At 36.5% G+C, this 14,628-nt stretch overlaps 1 protein-coding gene across 1 annotated transcript in view; it reads left to right on the top strand.

Annotated features, from left to right (window-relative positions):
* CSMD3 (CUB and Sushi multiple domains 3) overlaps positions 1-14,628 on the top strand; it is a 551,595-nt gene that overhangs the window by 217,960 nt on the left and 319,007 nt on the right. The window contains exon 10 of the mRNA XM_016224286.2: positions 1,598-1,722. Within this exon, the coding sequence (XP_016079772.2) occupies positions 1,598-1,722 (125 nt within the window). The remainder of the gene's footprint in view (positions 1-1,597; positions 1,723-14,628) is intronic.

The raw sequence follows: 14,628 nt of genomic DNA, 5'->3' as shown, positions 1-14,628 counted from the left end.
AAAAAATGCAGAAATAAGGGTGTGACAGAATGGACTGAGCATTTTTCAGACTGATATAAGAGCAATGTAAAGACCCTGAGTAGATGAGTGGATAAAATAGCTGTGGGACTTTTACACCACGGAATACTATGCAGCTGTAAAGAAGAAGGATCTCGTACCCTTTGGGACAGCATGGAGGGACCTGAAGAGTATTATGCTAAGTGAAATAAGCCAGGCAGAGAAATGATCTCACTTATATGTGGAATCTAATAAACACAGTGAACTGGTGAACAAAATAGATCCAGAGACATAGAAGCATGGAACAGACTGAGGGGTCTCAGAGGGAAGGTGGGAGGGGGGAGTAGGTGGGGAGAGATTAATCAAAGAACTTATATGTATATATGCATAGCCCATGGACACTGACAATAGTGTGGTGAAGGCCTGGGGCGGGAGTGGGTGCAGGGTGGAGGGCGTCAATGGGGAAAGAAGGGAATATCTGTAATACTTTCAACAATAAAGATAAATTTTAAAAAAGAGACCCTGAGGCAAGTGCATCCTTACTATTTTCAAGCCAGAGCACAGAAGTCAATGGAGCTAAAGAGCAGAGATTGAAGGAGAAAAGAAAGAAACGGGGAAGCGTTAGAAGGTTTGACACACGGGAATGGCATCCTTTGAGCCATTTTCTAAAACAGATTGCCAAGGATGCTGTTTAAGGATAGATGGCAAGGAATCAAGAACAGAAATGGGAAACCAACACAGAGCGAAGGACTATTGGCAATAACACAAATGAGAAACTGTGGTGGCCCGGCTCATGGTGGTGACGCTATAGGGGTGAGCAATGTTAGGGTCTTGATTTTGAAGGGGTTTCTGACAGGATTTGTTCTATGGGGGTGGATGTGAAAAGTAAGAGAGAAAGACAAGTCAAGAATGACTCCATGGCTTTGGCCTTCAACTAGAAGGATGGATTTTTTCCATTTACTGAGATGAAGTAAGAAAAGGTAGAGAATTAACCACTGGGTAGAATTTGAAGGCTACTCAGGCTACAGGGTCATCTAAATAAAACGGAGTCATTAAGAAGCAAAATCCAAATTGCAATAGGATAAGTAAAGGGTAGGTTAATTTGATAGAAACAATCAGCAGTTTTGCAGCCCTAAGTGTATATAAACATATATATAATAGATATGAATGTGCAATTACATGCCCTAATCAATACACATATAGATACCTGTTAGAGAATACTCTAGTGTGGTATGAACACAAGCGCTGGGACTCGAGTTAGGAAGTCCACTTTTTGCCTCACGTTTACCACCTACTTCAAATGGGACACTTAATTATTTAATCTTGGCTTCTGCAATTAATAACAGATACTTAAGCTTGAGAACTATTTTATACAATTCCTACCAATATCTGCATGTTATCTGTTTCCAATAGATTAATCTGTTTATGACTTTTACTATACGTTTGCTCGAGTCATTTCTTCATACTTTGTTTTCACAGTAGAAAGGTATTTCGTCACTGTGAGGCATTTTTGACCTACTGGATGCTGCCAGTAGAAGTGGAGCCTAAGCGTTACGTTACAGACTTCTGATCCCTCTTTTCATCCTGTGTTCAATTTTAGCCTCGGATCAACCGTGCAGTTTTCCTGCGATGAAGATTATGTTCCCCAGGGCGCCCAGAGCATCACCTGCCAACGCATAGCTGACGTCTTTGCGGCTTGGAGCGATCACAGGCCTGTGTGTAAAGGTAAAGAAAAGTCTCTAAAATAAAAATGTTCTCTTATCGCATTTGAATAGTTTGAATTTTGTTCTACTGAGTATAAATTTTAATTAAAGCTTTGAGGTGTAATGCAGTCTTTAAGCATACATTTGGCTCATGTACTTAACAATATTTATTGAAAGTCGGTAATATTTGAACCACCATGTTAGGTTTCCAAGAAGTTTCCAATCTAATAATCACTTAGCAACAGATTGGAGCATAAAATGTGTAACACTAGGCATTGGTAACTTTGTTGGCTTTTTTTTTTAACCACAAATTACTCTATATAGGCATTGATACGGATGATAGGAATTTTTAACAGTAGTTCTACCTCCACTTGTACGATTTGCCGTTTTAATTGCTTATGGTCCAATAGCAGTGATGCTGGTGGCCGTGGATGAGGGGCACAGGTTGCAGAGTCAGTTAATTTAATCTGAGACAAATAATGAATGTTCTAGCTTTCATATTACCAGTAATTACACATAAAATTTACTCCTGCCACCTCTCTGCAAATTAAATATTTCCATCTAAAAGAAACAAAGCCCCCTTTTTTCTAAACGGTAAGCTGTGCGGGAACAGGCCCGCCTCCTCCAGCCTCCTGGCCCCCGCCTGCCTCTTTGTTGTTGGTGTTTGCAATCACGGCGCCTCTCAGGGGTCAGTGTCCTAGTCCTCAATTCCCTTAGGTCTTCCCCTGCCTCGGAGAACGTTTCCCCTGACTCCCCACACCCCGTCATTACTCCCCCGTGGACTGAGGGTGACCTCAGAGGGAGAGAGAAAGGACAGTCTGAGAGCTGCTGGCAAGAGGGATGGACAGACTAACAGCTGGCTGGACAGGAGAACGTGGCTGGCCAGAGCCCAGCAGGAATGCTCTTGCCTCTGAGGCTAGAAACATCTCATGCTGTCAAAAGTGTGAGGGGACTGAAAACCCACTGCTACCCGCTGTTACTGCAGCATTGTCGTCTTCAGCACCATTTTTTAGGCGCTTAGTGCATGCGCGTCGCTGTTGCCCACTGCATGTGCTCCATCTCATTTAATCCCCAGAACAAGCCGACGGAGGCTTTTCCGTCTCCATTTTAGAAATGAGGAATATAAGGCCTAGAGAGATCCAACTACTTTCCCAAGTTCAAATACCTAGAAAATAGCAAAGTCCTTACTAAGACTGTCTATAGAATGGAGAGAGAAGGCAGGTTTCAGAGCATTAAGGAGGGAGTAGAAAATGATAAAACGGAAGCCCCAAGTACATGCCACTCACGCTAATGAAGGCGACCCGGAGTAAGAAAAATCTAGATTTTTTTATCAGGTTCAAGTAAAACTTTCCATAGGTGTTCATGACCCTTCTGATTTAGAAAGGCTTACAAAATGAGATATAGTGCAGTAGCGCTAAAAATAAATTCATATTGAAATAGCATAATGAAAAAATAAGGCAAAATAATTGCAAAAGCTTACATACAAGTTCGTAAACAAGGTTTAAGACTGTGTTACAGCCCTGGCTTGTGTGGCTCAGTTGGAGTGTTGTCCCTTGCACCAAAAGATCGCGGGTTCGACTCCAGGGTTGGGGCTCCTGCAGGAGGCAGCCGATCAATATTTTTCTCTCTTGATAAAAATCAATTAAAAAAAAAGAGAATGCTTTACCTATTAGACAAATATGAGAGCTGCCAAACAAATAGGGAGACCTTATCAATCTAAGCAAACTTCTTCCTGGCTTTGGAGTCTGAAATATCTTGCATTGCTCTTTATAAAGTGAACACAGTAATAAGCGTTGTGGGAATTACTTTCATCAATATCGCAACAATGAACAGAACAGTAAACTGCATAAGACTGATTTTTTATGGTGTCCTCCACTTAAGACAAATTATAGTTATCAGGGACAATATATTGAAAATCATGTTCTCAAAATGTTGAGATCCAAGTGTCCTGCTTCATTAGGTGTGTGCATTTTTTTATGGCAAAAAGAACAGGAAAATAGAGATTCAAGAAAAAGAGATTAATGTTAGTGCAGAAACAAAATCTCTCACAAGGCGAGAAGTTACAGCCAGATCATGGAATTTAAGGTCTACGTAAAGTAAGATTGAGACTATAAACCTTCTTCTTTTCATTTAATCCTGTCATTTGAATAAAAAAGAATGAATAATATTTATGATAATTGTAAATTGTTCAAAGGCAGAAATAATGTTACTTTATTTTATTTTTCATAAACTCTATAGCATGAAGAATAGCTCTGTACTGACCTAAATCTCAAGAAATATTTGTTGTATGATTGTTTTTCTTCAATTCCAAGATAGAGCATATACTATTCCATTCATTCGACAGCCATCGGTATTAGCTGGGAGGTATCAAATTTGCGTATTCCAGATTTATATATTGATATGTTTTCACCTAAATTTTACCGTTTTCTGGAGATATCAGTCATTTATAAATAGCTTGATGTGTCCGTTGCATGCAAGGCACATGCGCGCATGGTTTATAAAGTACATTTTGCTATTAGAAATCACTGGCTGTGGTGCTGGAAATGGTAATGGAGGGAACATGCTGAAATAGTAATTGAAGTTTTGAAATGACTATCTACTGTGAGACTGAACAAAGAATAGTTTTCATGTCTCATGGGTACTCGAACAGAATAAATATGCTTTTCTACACACAGCAGCATAAATAGCAGTATCAGTGCACTGCACCTTTGAGAGGTTATTAATATAGCTGCTGTCTATGTGTTGCATGGTTGAGCAATGAAGAAATGGGGATTTTAAAGGAAATGCAAGTTCACACAAACTGCAAATTATGAATTAAAAGGAAAAGAGCAATTCAGAAATTAATAATAATGGACTTTACACAAACTCAGACAATATTTTTATTCCCTAAATGGGATATATATATGAAATATTTGCCAGTTTACAGTTATGGCAACATTATTGCTTTGTTGAAATTGCAATAGATATCCAAAAGCTGGCACTTATGCAAATAAGGAGACTTATGTACTTGAATGGCATAGAGAATATTCATTTTATTTTTTTAAATTTATCTTTATTGTTGAAAGTGTCACAGGCGTCCCCGTTCCCCTCCCCCCATTGATCCACCTTTCATTGTCTTACTCAACTTCCACCTCCTCCCCAAATTCTTTCCTGGCTATTTTAATATCTTTTACCTCCCCTACACTTTCTACCATTACTTCACATTTACTATCCTCACTACACAATTTAGCATTAGCATCGAGTTTTATTTATTTATTTATTTTTGGCACTGGTTTTTAAGCATCTCAGGGCGGTAGACTTACTCCTTCAACAAAAACCATCTGACAACACAATATCGACACTTCTAAAATGCTGGAGTTTTCAGCGGATCTGTTTTAGCTGTTGCCAAAAGAGAACAGTTACCAATGTGGTTTATCCATCTATTGCCTTTGATTAAATAGAAAGATGATAATGAGGTTACTTTTTTTTCTTCACATACAAAGTAAAAAATGGGTATACAGTTTACATGACAGGTAATTCCCAGCCAAACCTGAGAGCTATGGCCCTTGTTAACTAGCACTTATTAAGGGGGGTGGTGATCACAGTTTCTAAATTAATTCACATGTAAGTTCCTACTCACGTTTTATTTTCCACAGGGTTTAGCCCAGCGAACCATTATCCCATATTTTTGTTCACATGAGAGTTGCTAAATAAGAAATTTGTATAAATATTTTGGGGAGACTTAATTAATTATGACAAGCAGCTTAGGAAAATAGTAAAGTGCTGGGTTTAACTAGAGAAAGTTGCCCTGCTAGAAGGCTTCCTGTTATGCAAAAGCCATTAGAAAATGTTGCCCAAGAGCAGACTAGGATGTGCTGAAATTTATTAACCAGGAACACATATAGTAGGTGCTTTCTTGCAGTTGTTATTGATGCCTTCTTAGTTTCATGGAATAATGTTACAGATGAGATGATGCATCATAAGGATGCTATTAGCAATTAAAAGAGTGACACATGGTGAAGATAAACAGATGGTCTAGATATGGATATTTAGCATACATTCATATTTCTGGATGGTCTTTTTCTCCTAAAAACAATCATTTGAAATTTATTATATAATATTGATAAGAAAATAAATTTTACTGAGCTCTAATGATGAACATATTTTAATGATACAGTGGCATTCACATGCTGTTTGAAGGAGAAAATAGGGATGCATTTATGTATATCATTTAAAATTTAAAACTAGCTGAACAATCAGAAATTTTGCATTTCAATGATACCCTTTCAACAGGTGTTCAGAAATACATTGCACACATCTTGGCTACTTCACAAATTATTAGAAAAATACCCAAATAGATGGGGGTGCGGCTGTTTCCACAGGTATCAGTGAGAACTTTCTATTTCAATTCACCCATCCTGGGGGTATGGCCTTGCTCACCTTGCTTAACCCTTATTGGACATCAAATTGCTTTCTTGTACATTGATGACCAGCCTCTGCACAAGGTGATTCTTACGGACTTCTTTCAGTTGTAAATTCTAAATATTCTTAAGTAAAATTACTGATTTTATGGATTTGGGGACATTTTTGTTCAGTGTTCATCTTAGTCTACTCTGATAGCTATAATGAAAATACCATAACTATGTGGCTTATAAATAATTTATTTTTTACATTTTGGAGGTTGGGAAGTCCAGGATGATGTCTGGCCAGAACCAGCTTCTTTTTGTAATCTTTAAGCTGTAATCTTACATGGTGGAAAGAGCAAGGGATCTCTATTAGATTTCTTTTATAAGAGCTCTAATCCTATTTATTAAAGCTGCACCCTCATCACCAAATCAGTTCCCAAAGGCCCCACCTCTTAATACTATCACATTAGGCATTAGGATTAGACATATAAATTGGGAGGGGGAAGCATAAATATTCAATTTATAGCAATATTCTTCTTTACCTTTGTAGGCTCAGTATTGTTTCTGATAAACTATTGTTGTGGTACATTTACACAATGGAATACTACTCAGCCATAAAAAAGGAGAAACTCTTAGCTTTTGTGACAGCATGGATATACCTAAGAAGCATTGTGCTAAGTGACATAAGCCAGTCAGAGAAACACAAATACCATATGATCTCACTTATATATGGAATCTAATGAACAAAATTAACTGATGAACAAAATAGAAACAGAAGCCTGGATTCATGGAACAGACTGAGAGGGGAGGGAGGTTGGGGGTTGGATGAAAGAAGGTGAAGGGATTAAGCCGTATGTATTACATATACTCAGACCACAATGTGGTGCTAGCAAGAGGGAAAGGGGAGTGGGGGTAAGTGGAAGCAGGCAAAGGGGAGGAAAAGGGGGATGAAATGGGACTTTGCCTCGGGAGGTAAGCACACGATGCTGTGTGCGGATGATTTGTTGAGTTGTACACTTGAAACCTATAGGTTTTGTGAACCAATTTCACCCCAATAAATATAATAAAAAATGAAAAATAAAATATATTTCCAATTTCACATTTCCATTATACAGTTAAGGTCAATATTTATGACTGATTTTTTAATAAGTGGTATTTCACCAGGAAAATATTTTCTTAGTTCTAGCGCAATGGAAAAAGAGACATTTTGACTAATTTCCTATGTTCCCCATTTTTAAAAATGTTCTGAACCTATTTTAAAGTTAATAAAATTTCATGGTCATTTCTTGGTGTTGGGTAAACTGTTTCAGCCTTTGAAGGATAAATATTCGTGCTTAGCAGGATCTGCAGTTATATATTTATTCTGAAAATAAATACTTTGTGTATTATGACATTGTTACTTTTGATAACCATTAACAGATCTCACATCTCCCTGGAAATGTCTACCAAATTCTAAAGGAGTAAAAGGCCAACAAATCTTTAGACATAAAAAATATAAAGCAAAATAAATGGATATAACAGCTACACTTTGCAAGGGTTCCTATAAAGTTTTGGTTCTTAGAAAGTTTCTTGCAAATAAGAGTGACTCTCAGTTCCAGCCTATATAAGACTTTCACCTCCTTAGGAAGAAACAGCTGTTTTCTGTGCCACCTTAAACCCTCACTTCTGGGTTTTGTCCCAATAATTTTTCTGAATTAACTTGTTCCTTTTCTTATTCATCTCCCCTGAGTGGTCCCTTGGAAAAGTTCTCCCTTTAGTCTTAAAACTAAGTTTCTCCCCAAATTCCAAAATATCATTAATCAATTTGGAAAGTAGACACTCACATTTCACCTTTTATTTTCTTCACAAACACTGTGATAAGCATTAGCATACCTAATTATACTTCAATAGCGTACCCTAGGGAGCTTGAGGTTACTGTCAATCCATACAGCAACCAGTTTTGAAATAAATGGGTAATTTTACATGTAGATAGTCAAGTCCTGTGGCCATAATCTGGAAGAATGAAGGGAAATGAAAAGACTACTCAGCGAAGAACCCTGGGAATCATGGTGGTGCCTTTGGTTGCAAGACGTCTGCAACTATGATAGACCCATGGAGGACTGCCTCCTGACAACGCCCACCCATCATCTGTACACCATTTAACTTCTGGTGTACTTTCCCATGAGAACCTCCATTATTAGTATGACACTCTGATTAATCTGAATGCCAGAGGCTGGAAACAAATCCATTCAATTTTCATCATACAGCATTTAATTAAGATTATTATCAAAGGGACTCCAAACGACAGAATGAGGCTAACCTCCAGGGACCCAGAGGGAACTAGCAGAACAAATCACATCAACCATCAATGTCTACTTTAGAAAGCAGATGGCTTTCTTCTTTCATTTCTGTATTGATCTTTGCACTGTCCCAAGTCATTAATCTAAGTACTACAGGATCCATTAACAATTGCTATGGTCCTCAAGTAGAAATCTTGGGCAATTCTGCCATTTCTAACAACCCTGGCTAATAAGTTGAGGTTGATCTGAATGACTTCTGATCTATTTATAGTTATGGACATAAATATACAGAGGTGGGCAAAAGTATGTTAATAATAATTAATAATACAATAATTAATAACTAAATAACACTACAAGAATAAACTCTGTGTTTAACATACTCACAACTGTAAACCTACTTTGCCCACCCTTGTATATCAAATAGACAGTTAAGCAAAAATTTGGGTCAGTTGGGAATGGATAAAAATATATATATATTAAGAAATTTTTAGTGAATTCTTTAGAATTTTAAAGAATAAAATGCTTAGAAGTAGTATAGTTTTTAAAAAATATATCAATATGGAAATATAATTTTTTCAAGGGACATAGAGCAGTATGCTAAATTCATGGTCTAATTCTGGTTAATCAGATTTCTTCAAGAGTAGCGCTAAGAGTGACAGTTTTCTTCTTGACTACTATCAAAGAGGTGAAAATCCTACCTTTGCGTAGACCAGGACAATTATAAGATTAGTGTTTGGGTTATAAGAAGGTAGATGAGACTGCTGAAGTAGGAATGGACTTGAAGCATATAATGCATTAGAATTAAGGATTCAAAACTTTGGCATCTCAATGATATTTTAAAGAACACTGCATGTTGTGTATGTGTCAAACTTGTAATCTCTATATATATGACATTGAAGTTAAGTTCATTTTTCCTATTCTATTATTGCTCATTTTTAAGAGCAGGCTCTGTTTATCTGAAGAGTTAGTAATCAAAAGCTTGCATGTTACACAATATAATACAAAACATTAAAAACAGTTTTATGTCTTCTTTAATTTCCCACAGTGTTATCCAACAACCAAGGATTTAATGTTTCATGACAGAGAAGAAAATGCAATCTATCTTCTTACGATGATTGTGTTATCTCATATGTGATGAAAGATTTTTCAAAAGCATACTGTGGTTTTAACAATAAAATACCATTTTTCTGTAATTTTGTAAGCAATTGCCCACTTAATATATATGCATAGGTACATATGCATGAACATGGGCTTATGTACATGTTTCTATTCATACATGCACATGTGTACGTGTATTTTAAATCTCACTCAATTTTATTTTAATGTCACAACAAAATGTCAAGTGTATAACATGTAAAAACAGGCACTGCTAATAATCTTACACATTTTATTGTTACTTCATTAAAGTTAATCATTATTACTCCAATTATGCAGAATCAGAAGTAAAGGAAGTGTGAATATAGGACTTCCTTTTGCTTAAAAGCAAAATAATTACTAGAGCACTAACATTTAACAAAAGTCTTTTATTCAGAGGTAACATGAAGAGTGGGTTTAAGAACTTATAATGACAAGTGAAAACAATAATGCATGATATGCGATACATTTTATTAATGCAAAAGATCCCCAGAAATACAGTGCCATCAGCAAGTTAAGTATAATTGTGTTGCTGGCAAGAAAACTGAATACTTCCAGTCTGAGAACATTTTCTTAGAAATTGGTCCACCAATATCTCCATTTTCAAACACTAAAAAGGATGTGACTACTATCCTGGATGCCTTTCTCCTGTTAGATTTTATTAGACATTGTAAATTTATGAGGTTATATGAAATTGGAAGGTTGCTTTAAATTTTATTGTAATGTTAATTTGTGTACAGTAGAAAAGGAAAATAATTTATATTTATAAAAATATTTGCTTATGGATAATGATTTGGTGGGCAAGTGTAAGGACAGAAGGTGATATCTATTTTAAACTTGAACTCCTTGATCTTGTTTTTTGTAAATAAATCACTGAAGAGAGGATCACTCAATGTCTGACCTGTTAGCGTTTTCTTCTTTTATTTTAACCTGGAGATTAGAAAGTAGAAATAAAATTGCCTGCTACATCTACTAATGATCCCTTCTCTGTTGTAGTTAGAGTGTGTTCCCTTTTAACTCTCTTCTGTATTTATTTCCTTTACTCTTTTACCTCTTCTTGCCCACACTTCCCTTACACACACACACAAAGTAATTGTATTATCAGGAATTCTCTGTTAAAATGCCTCTTTTCCTGGCAGATTAACATATCATTGCATTCATACAGATGTTCAAATTAATCTGGGAGATCATTTACCAAAATGACCAATTTATCTCTTTCAAATGTATCCAACAACCAAATCAAGTATTAATAGTTTCTTTGAATCTTACAAATATGCTTTCCTGAATTGTTAGGAACTTTGGGGGCACACTTGAGGTCAAATATAAAGGATTTCTGCCCTTGAGGACTTATCTTTAGATATATCCTCAGACAAGACCTTCTGGAGGTGGAACAGGAGGATAGTAGTCAGTAAGATCTCAGCTTACTTGGAGTATTCTAGTTTAAAATTACTTTTTAAAAGGAGTTGATGAGGACTTTATATCTATAATGTATACTTTCTACATACATCTTTTTTTTTTTTTTTGAGGAATTCCAAGTTATCGGTTTCACAGGACCAACATAACGAACACACAGATTCCGCCTACCTGCTCATGAGTCAGTTTGAAGATTTCCCAGGCACCACTGAATCATTGAATAAAGTTTGCAAGGTTCAGCTTAAATGCAAGAAGACAAAAGCCTCTCTTTTCCATAGGTGCTGCCTGGAAATGCCCGGGCAGATTGAGATCTAGAAATAGACTGACACTAGGCAGGTCTGCGTGAGTCAGTCCATTTGAGAAAGCCCAGACTTCCTCTTTTCCAGTCCCTCGGTGTTTCTGGAGCATGCCAGCCAAGTCTCTCTGTCTTTAATGGTCTGGAAGTGTGCCAGCTCATCTCTCCTCCGGACTTGGCTGCTGGAGAGAGCACAGAGGCTCGGTGCCATCTGAGTCCAGAGGAAATGAATGGGCGCAGCTGAATAGCATCAGGGTAATGATGGTATCTCATTGCTTTCTAAATCTATTATTTCGGACAGAAATAGAGCAGGGGATTTTCCTGGCATTTCAATTATAAGAATTAGAAGGAAAATGTGAAAAATATAGGGGCAGCAAGGGGAAAGTTTTGGAGAAAAATTCAGAGTGCATCTAACTTTCTCTTTTCCCATTAGAGAATGCTATATTGCAAACTAGAGATTTGCTTTTAGTTTTAAAAACATTTCTTAAATAATTTAACTTTCTGAAAATATTAAATGGATTTAATGTTTGTTAAATGGTTGCCTTAATATTAGACTTTTAATGAGGAAGCCAATGTGTCCAAATCCTTTGTATAGTCTATAAAGCCTATCTCATTCCAGTAACTGTTGTGGTGACAGGTCCATTTTTTGCCTGTGTACTCTCTTTCTGCATCTTAGTTTCTAACCTGTGGCCTCTCTGACACCTGGGTCAGGGAGTTTATGAACTGGCTTGGCCTCTACACAGGTTCTACGAGGAATTGCTTTAGGAGTCAGCTCTTGGCCTGCAAGGAGATAGGAGCAAAGGAAATGCATTCTTCCTCCTTTGTCCTGCAGAGTCCTCTGCTATTCTGAGAGGCATTTTACACGTTTCATCAGAAGTTTCTATAGTGCCTAATAACAGTTTATCCATAGTTGTAGCCAGTTGGATAACACATCCTTACATTAACTTTCCTGCATTTTAGGCCTGTTTCCCTCACAGCCCTTCCTCATCTCTGCTCCCTGAGACCATATTGCCAGTGAAACCTCTCACACGCAAGTCCTGTCTCGGGCTTCATTTCTGGGTAACATAGTCTAAGACGTCACCTTATGGGCTCCTCCTTTGGCACCCCTGTGGCTTTCAGTCTCCATCAGATAGCTCCAACCAATCCCTACTTGACCTTTGGCTCTGGGTTATATAATTCAATTATCCATGTTTGGGGAATAATTGGAAATTTATATCCCTAGAGAATGATCCCATAGGACATTTAGGATAGCAAACACCTGTTTCATGCTCCCTTGATTCAGTGGATGGCCCCATTTCCAAAGGGAATTCAGATATTTTTCTAACCCATATGGGCATTGTTTCTGCTGATCTCCAGGGAGTGGTGTAATCGCTGGTATGTTTCCAGGGAATAGACATTGAGGTCAATTTCCTCACAAGATTTATAGTTATGTTGTGGGTAGCTTTGGTTTCAGTTTTTTGTTATTGGCTTGTTTTTTTTCTTGGTCTGTGGTTATATGTTTACATATACACACAGGGGAAAATAGCAGTTGGTGAAATAATTTTCTGAGGCTCACTACAGAGTTGAAAATGTCACACAGCTTCCCACCCAGAAGTATATTATGTACACATTTTGCAGTGATTTACAGGATTGCATTACCAGGTAGAACACTAACTGTTTGAATTGGTTTATGGACTAAATAAATGTGAGTTTATTACTGTCTTCTTTTTGGTGATGGTTTACATGCTGTGGGAAATTCTTGACAATCCTGAGTTCTTGGCTGGGGCAGGCTGTTTTTCTACATAAAGACTTTTAGCAAACAGTGTATTAGGTAATTAACTGTTCATCCTTTGCAGGCCACATGATCTTTAAAATTTTATTAAGTGTACTATACATATAGTAAAAATAATATGCAGAAAATGTGGAAAGAATTATGCATTACTTATTTATAGCCTTTATTCTTCTAGGATCAGGGGATTAAGAAGTGTTTCTAAGTATTGGTATAAATAGCCTGTATATGTATTAGAAATATTTTCAGGTATTCAAATATGAAAAAATTGACATATATAAATGCACATAAGTAGTGGTATAATAGTATATATCAGAATATATTTATATATGCAAATAAAAAAGCTACCGTGGCTAATTGGAATATTTTCTGAATAATATTCTATCATAATTTTATCTCAAAAATAAACCAAAATTGACAAAACTGTAACAAATATTTATAGCACACTAGATAATAACTTATACTTTGGCATGTAGCTGCTATGAATTCAAATAAACTTGGGGGAGTAATTTAAATTTCTAATGTCAGTTACATTCTTTATAAAACCCAAATAATAATGGCAAATAATAATTATTATAGTAATAATAAACTCTGTAGAACAGTTATACAGAGCTTATTCTTTGCCAAGGAAACGTACCTCAGTTGTAGGCTCAATCCCCAGCCCTGGTTGGGGCTTGTGGGGGAGGCAACCAATTGATGTGTGTCTCTCATATCGATGTTTCTCCCTCTCTCCCTTCGACTCTCTCTGAAAAGCAATGGAAAAAACATCCTCGGGTAAGGATTAAATGAATAAATAAATAGGGGGAAAAGTACACAACGTGACTTTTATTCTTGTCTTCAGGCCTCTAGTTTTTACTTTCTTAAATTCATCCTGTGTTGGACTCCTGGACTGATCGGCTTAAATTTGGTCATGGTTAAGTCAAGTGCCCTTCAATACCCCCAAAGTATCCCTTTAGTTTTAACAAAAAACAAAAATCCAGCAGCCACCATCGTTTATCATATTTGGCTCTCCTTGAATAGTCATTTATTTTTCTGTCCAGCTCCATCTAAAGAATCTCTCCAGCTTCGATCAATTTTAGATGTTTTGGGAATTACAAAATATTCTTACATGCAATATATTATTTAGTGCACATTTTCCCTTTGCCTGGAAGCCCATCCTGAATTTCTACTCTGTGTTTCTGCATCATAGCTATTCAAGAATCAACTCTTACATCATCTCAGAGACACCTTCCCTAAACTCCCAAGTCGTAAAAATGTCCCTTTTTTTCTCCTATGACACCTGCTTACCTTTATCTCAGGATGTATTACACACGATTAAAATAATTTGTTTGTCTAACTCCTCTTTAAGACTTCAAGTTCTTTAAGGATCTTACCTGGTTTCATTTTGACATTGAAACATTCTAAGTCAATGTTTGGTGTTGAATAAATATATTTGTAAAAGAATAATAACAAATCATAAAATATTCGTTTGACCTTCAGCTAGGAGGAAAGATTGTCTAGAGTTACAAATGCTATACAAATTTCCCTGAGATGCTTTTTTGATAAATTGCATTTTTCTTGCTTTATCATTGGAACATTTAAATTGTAGACTTTGACATTTGTTATTTCGTCTGTGTAGGTATATTTCACTTTATTTAGTTATTCATTAATTTTT

Source organism: Miniopterus natalensis, chromosome 16 (genome assembly GCF_054644295.1).
Source record: "Miniopterus natalensis isolate mMinNat1 chromosome 16, mMinNat1.hap1, whole genome shotgun sequence".
NCBI classification, from domain to species: domain Eukaryota; kingdom Metazoa; phylum Chordata; class Mammalia; order Chiroptera; family Miniopteridae; genus Miniopterus; species Miniopterus natalensis.
Note: the sequence above shows the minus strand (reverse complement) of the source record. Positions and strands in the feature narration are given on the sequence as shown.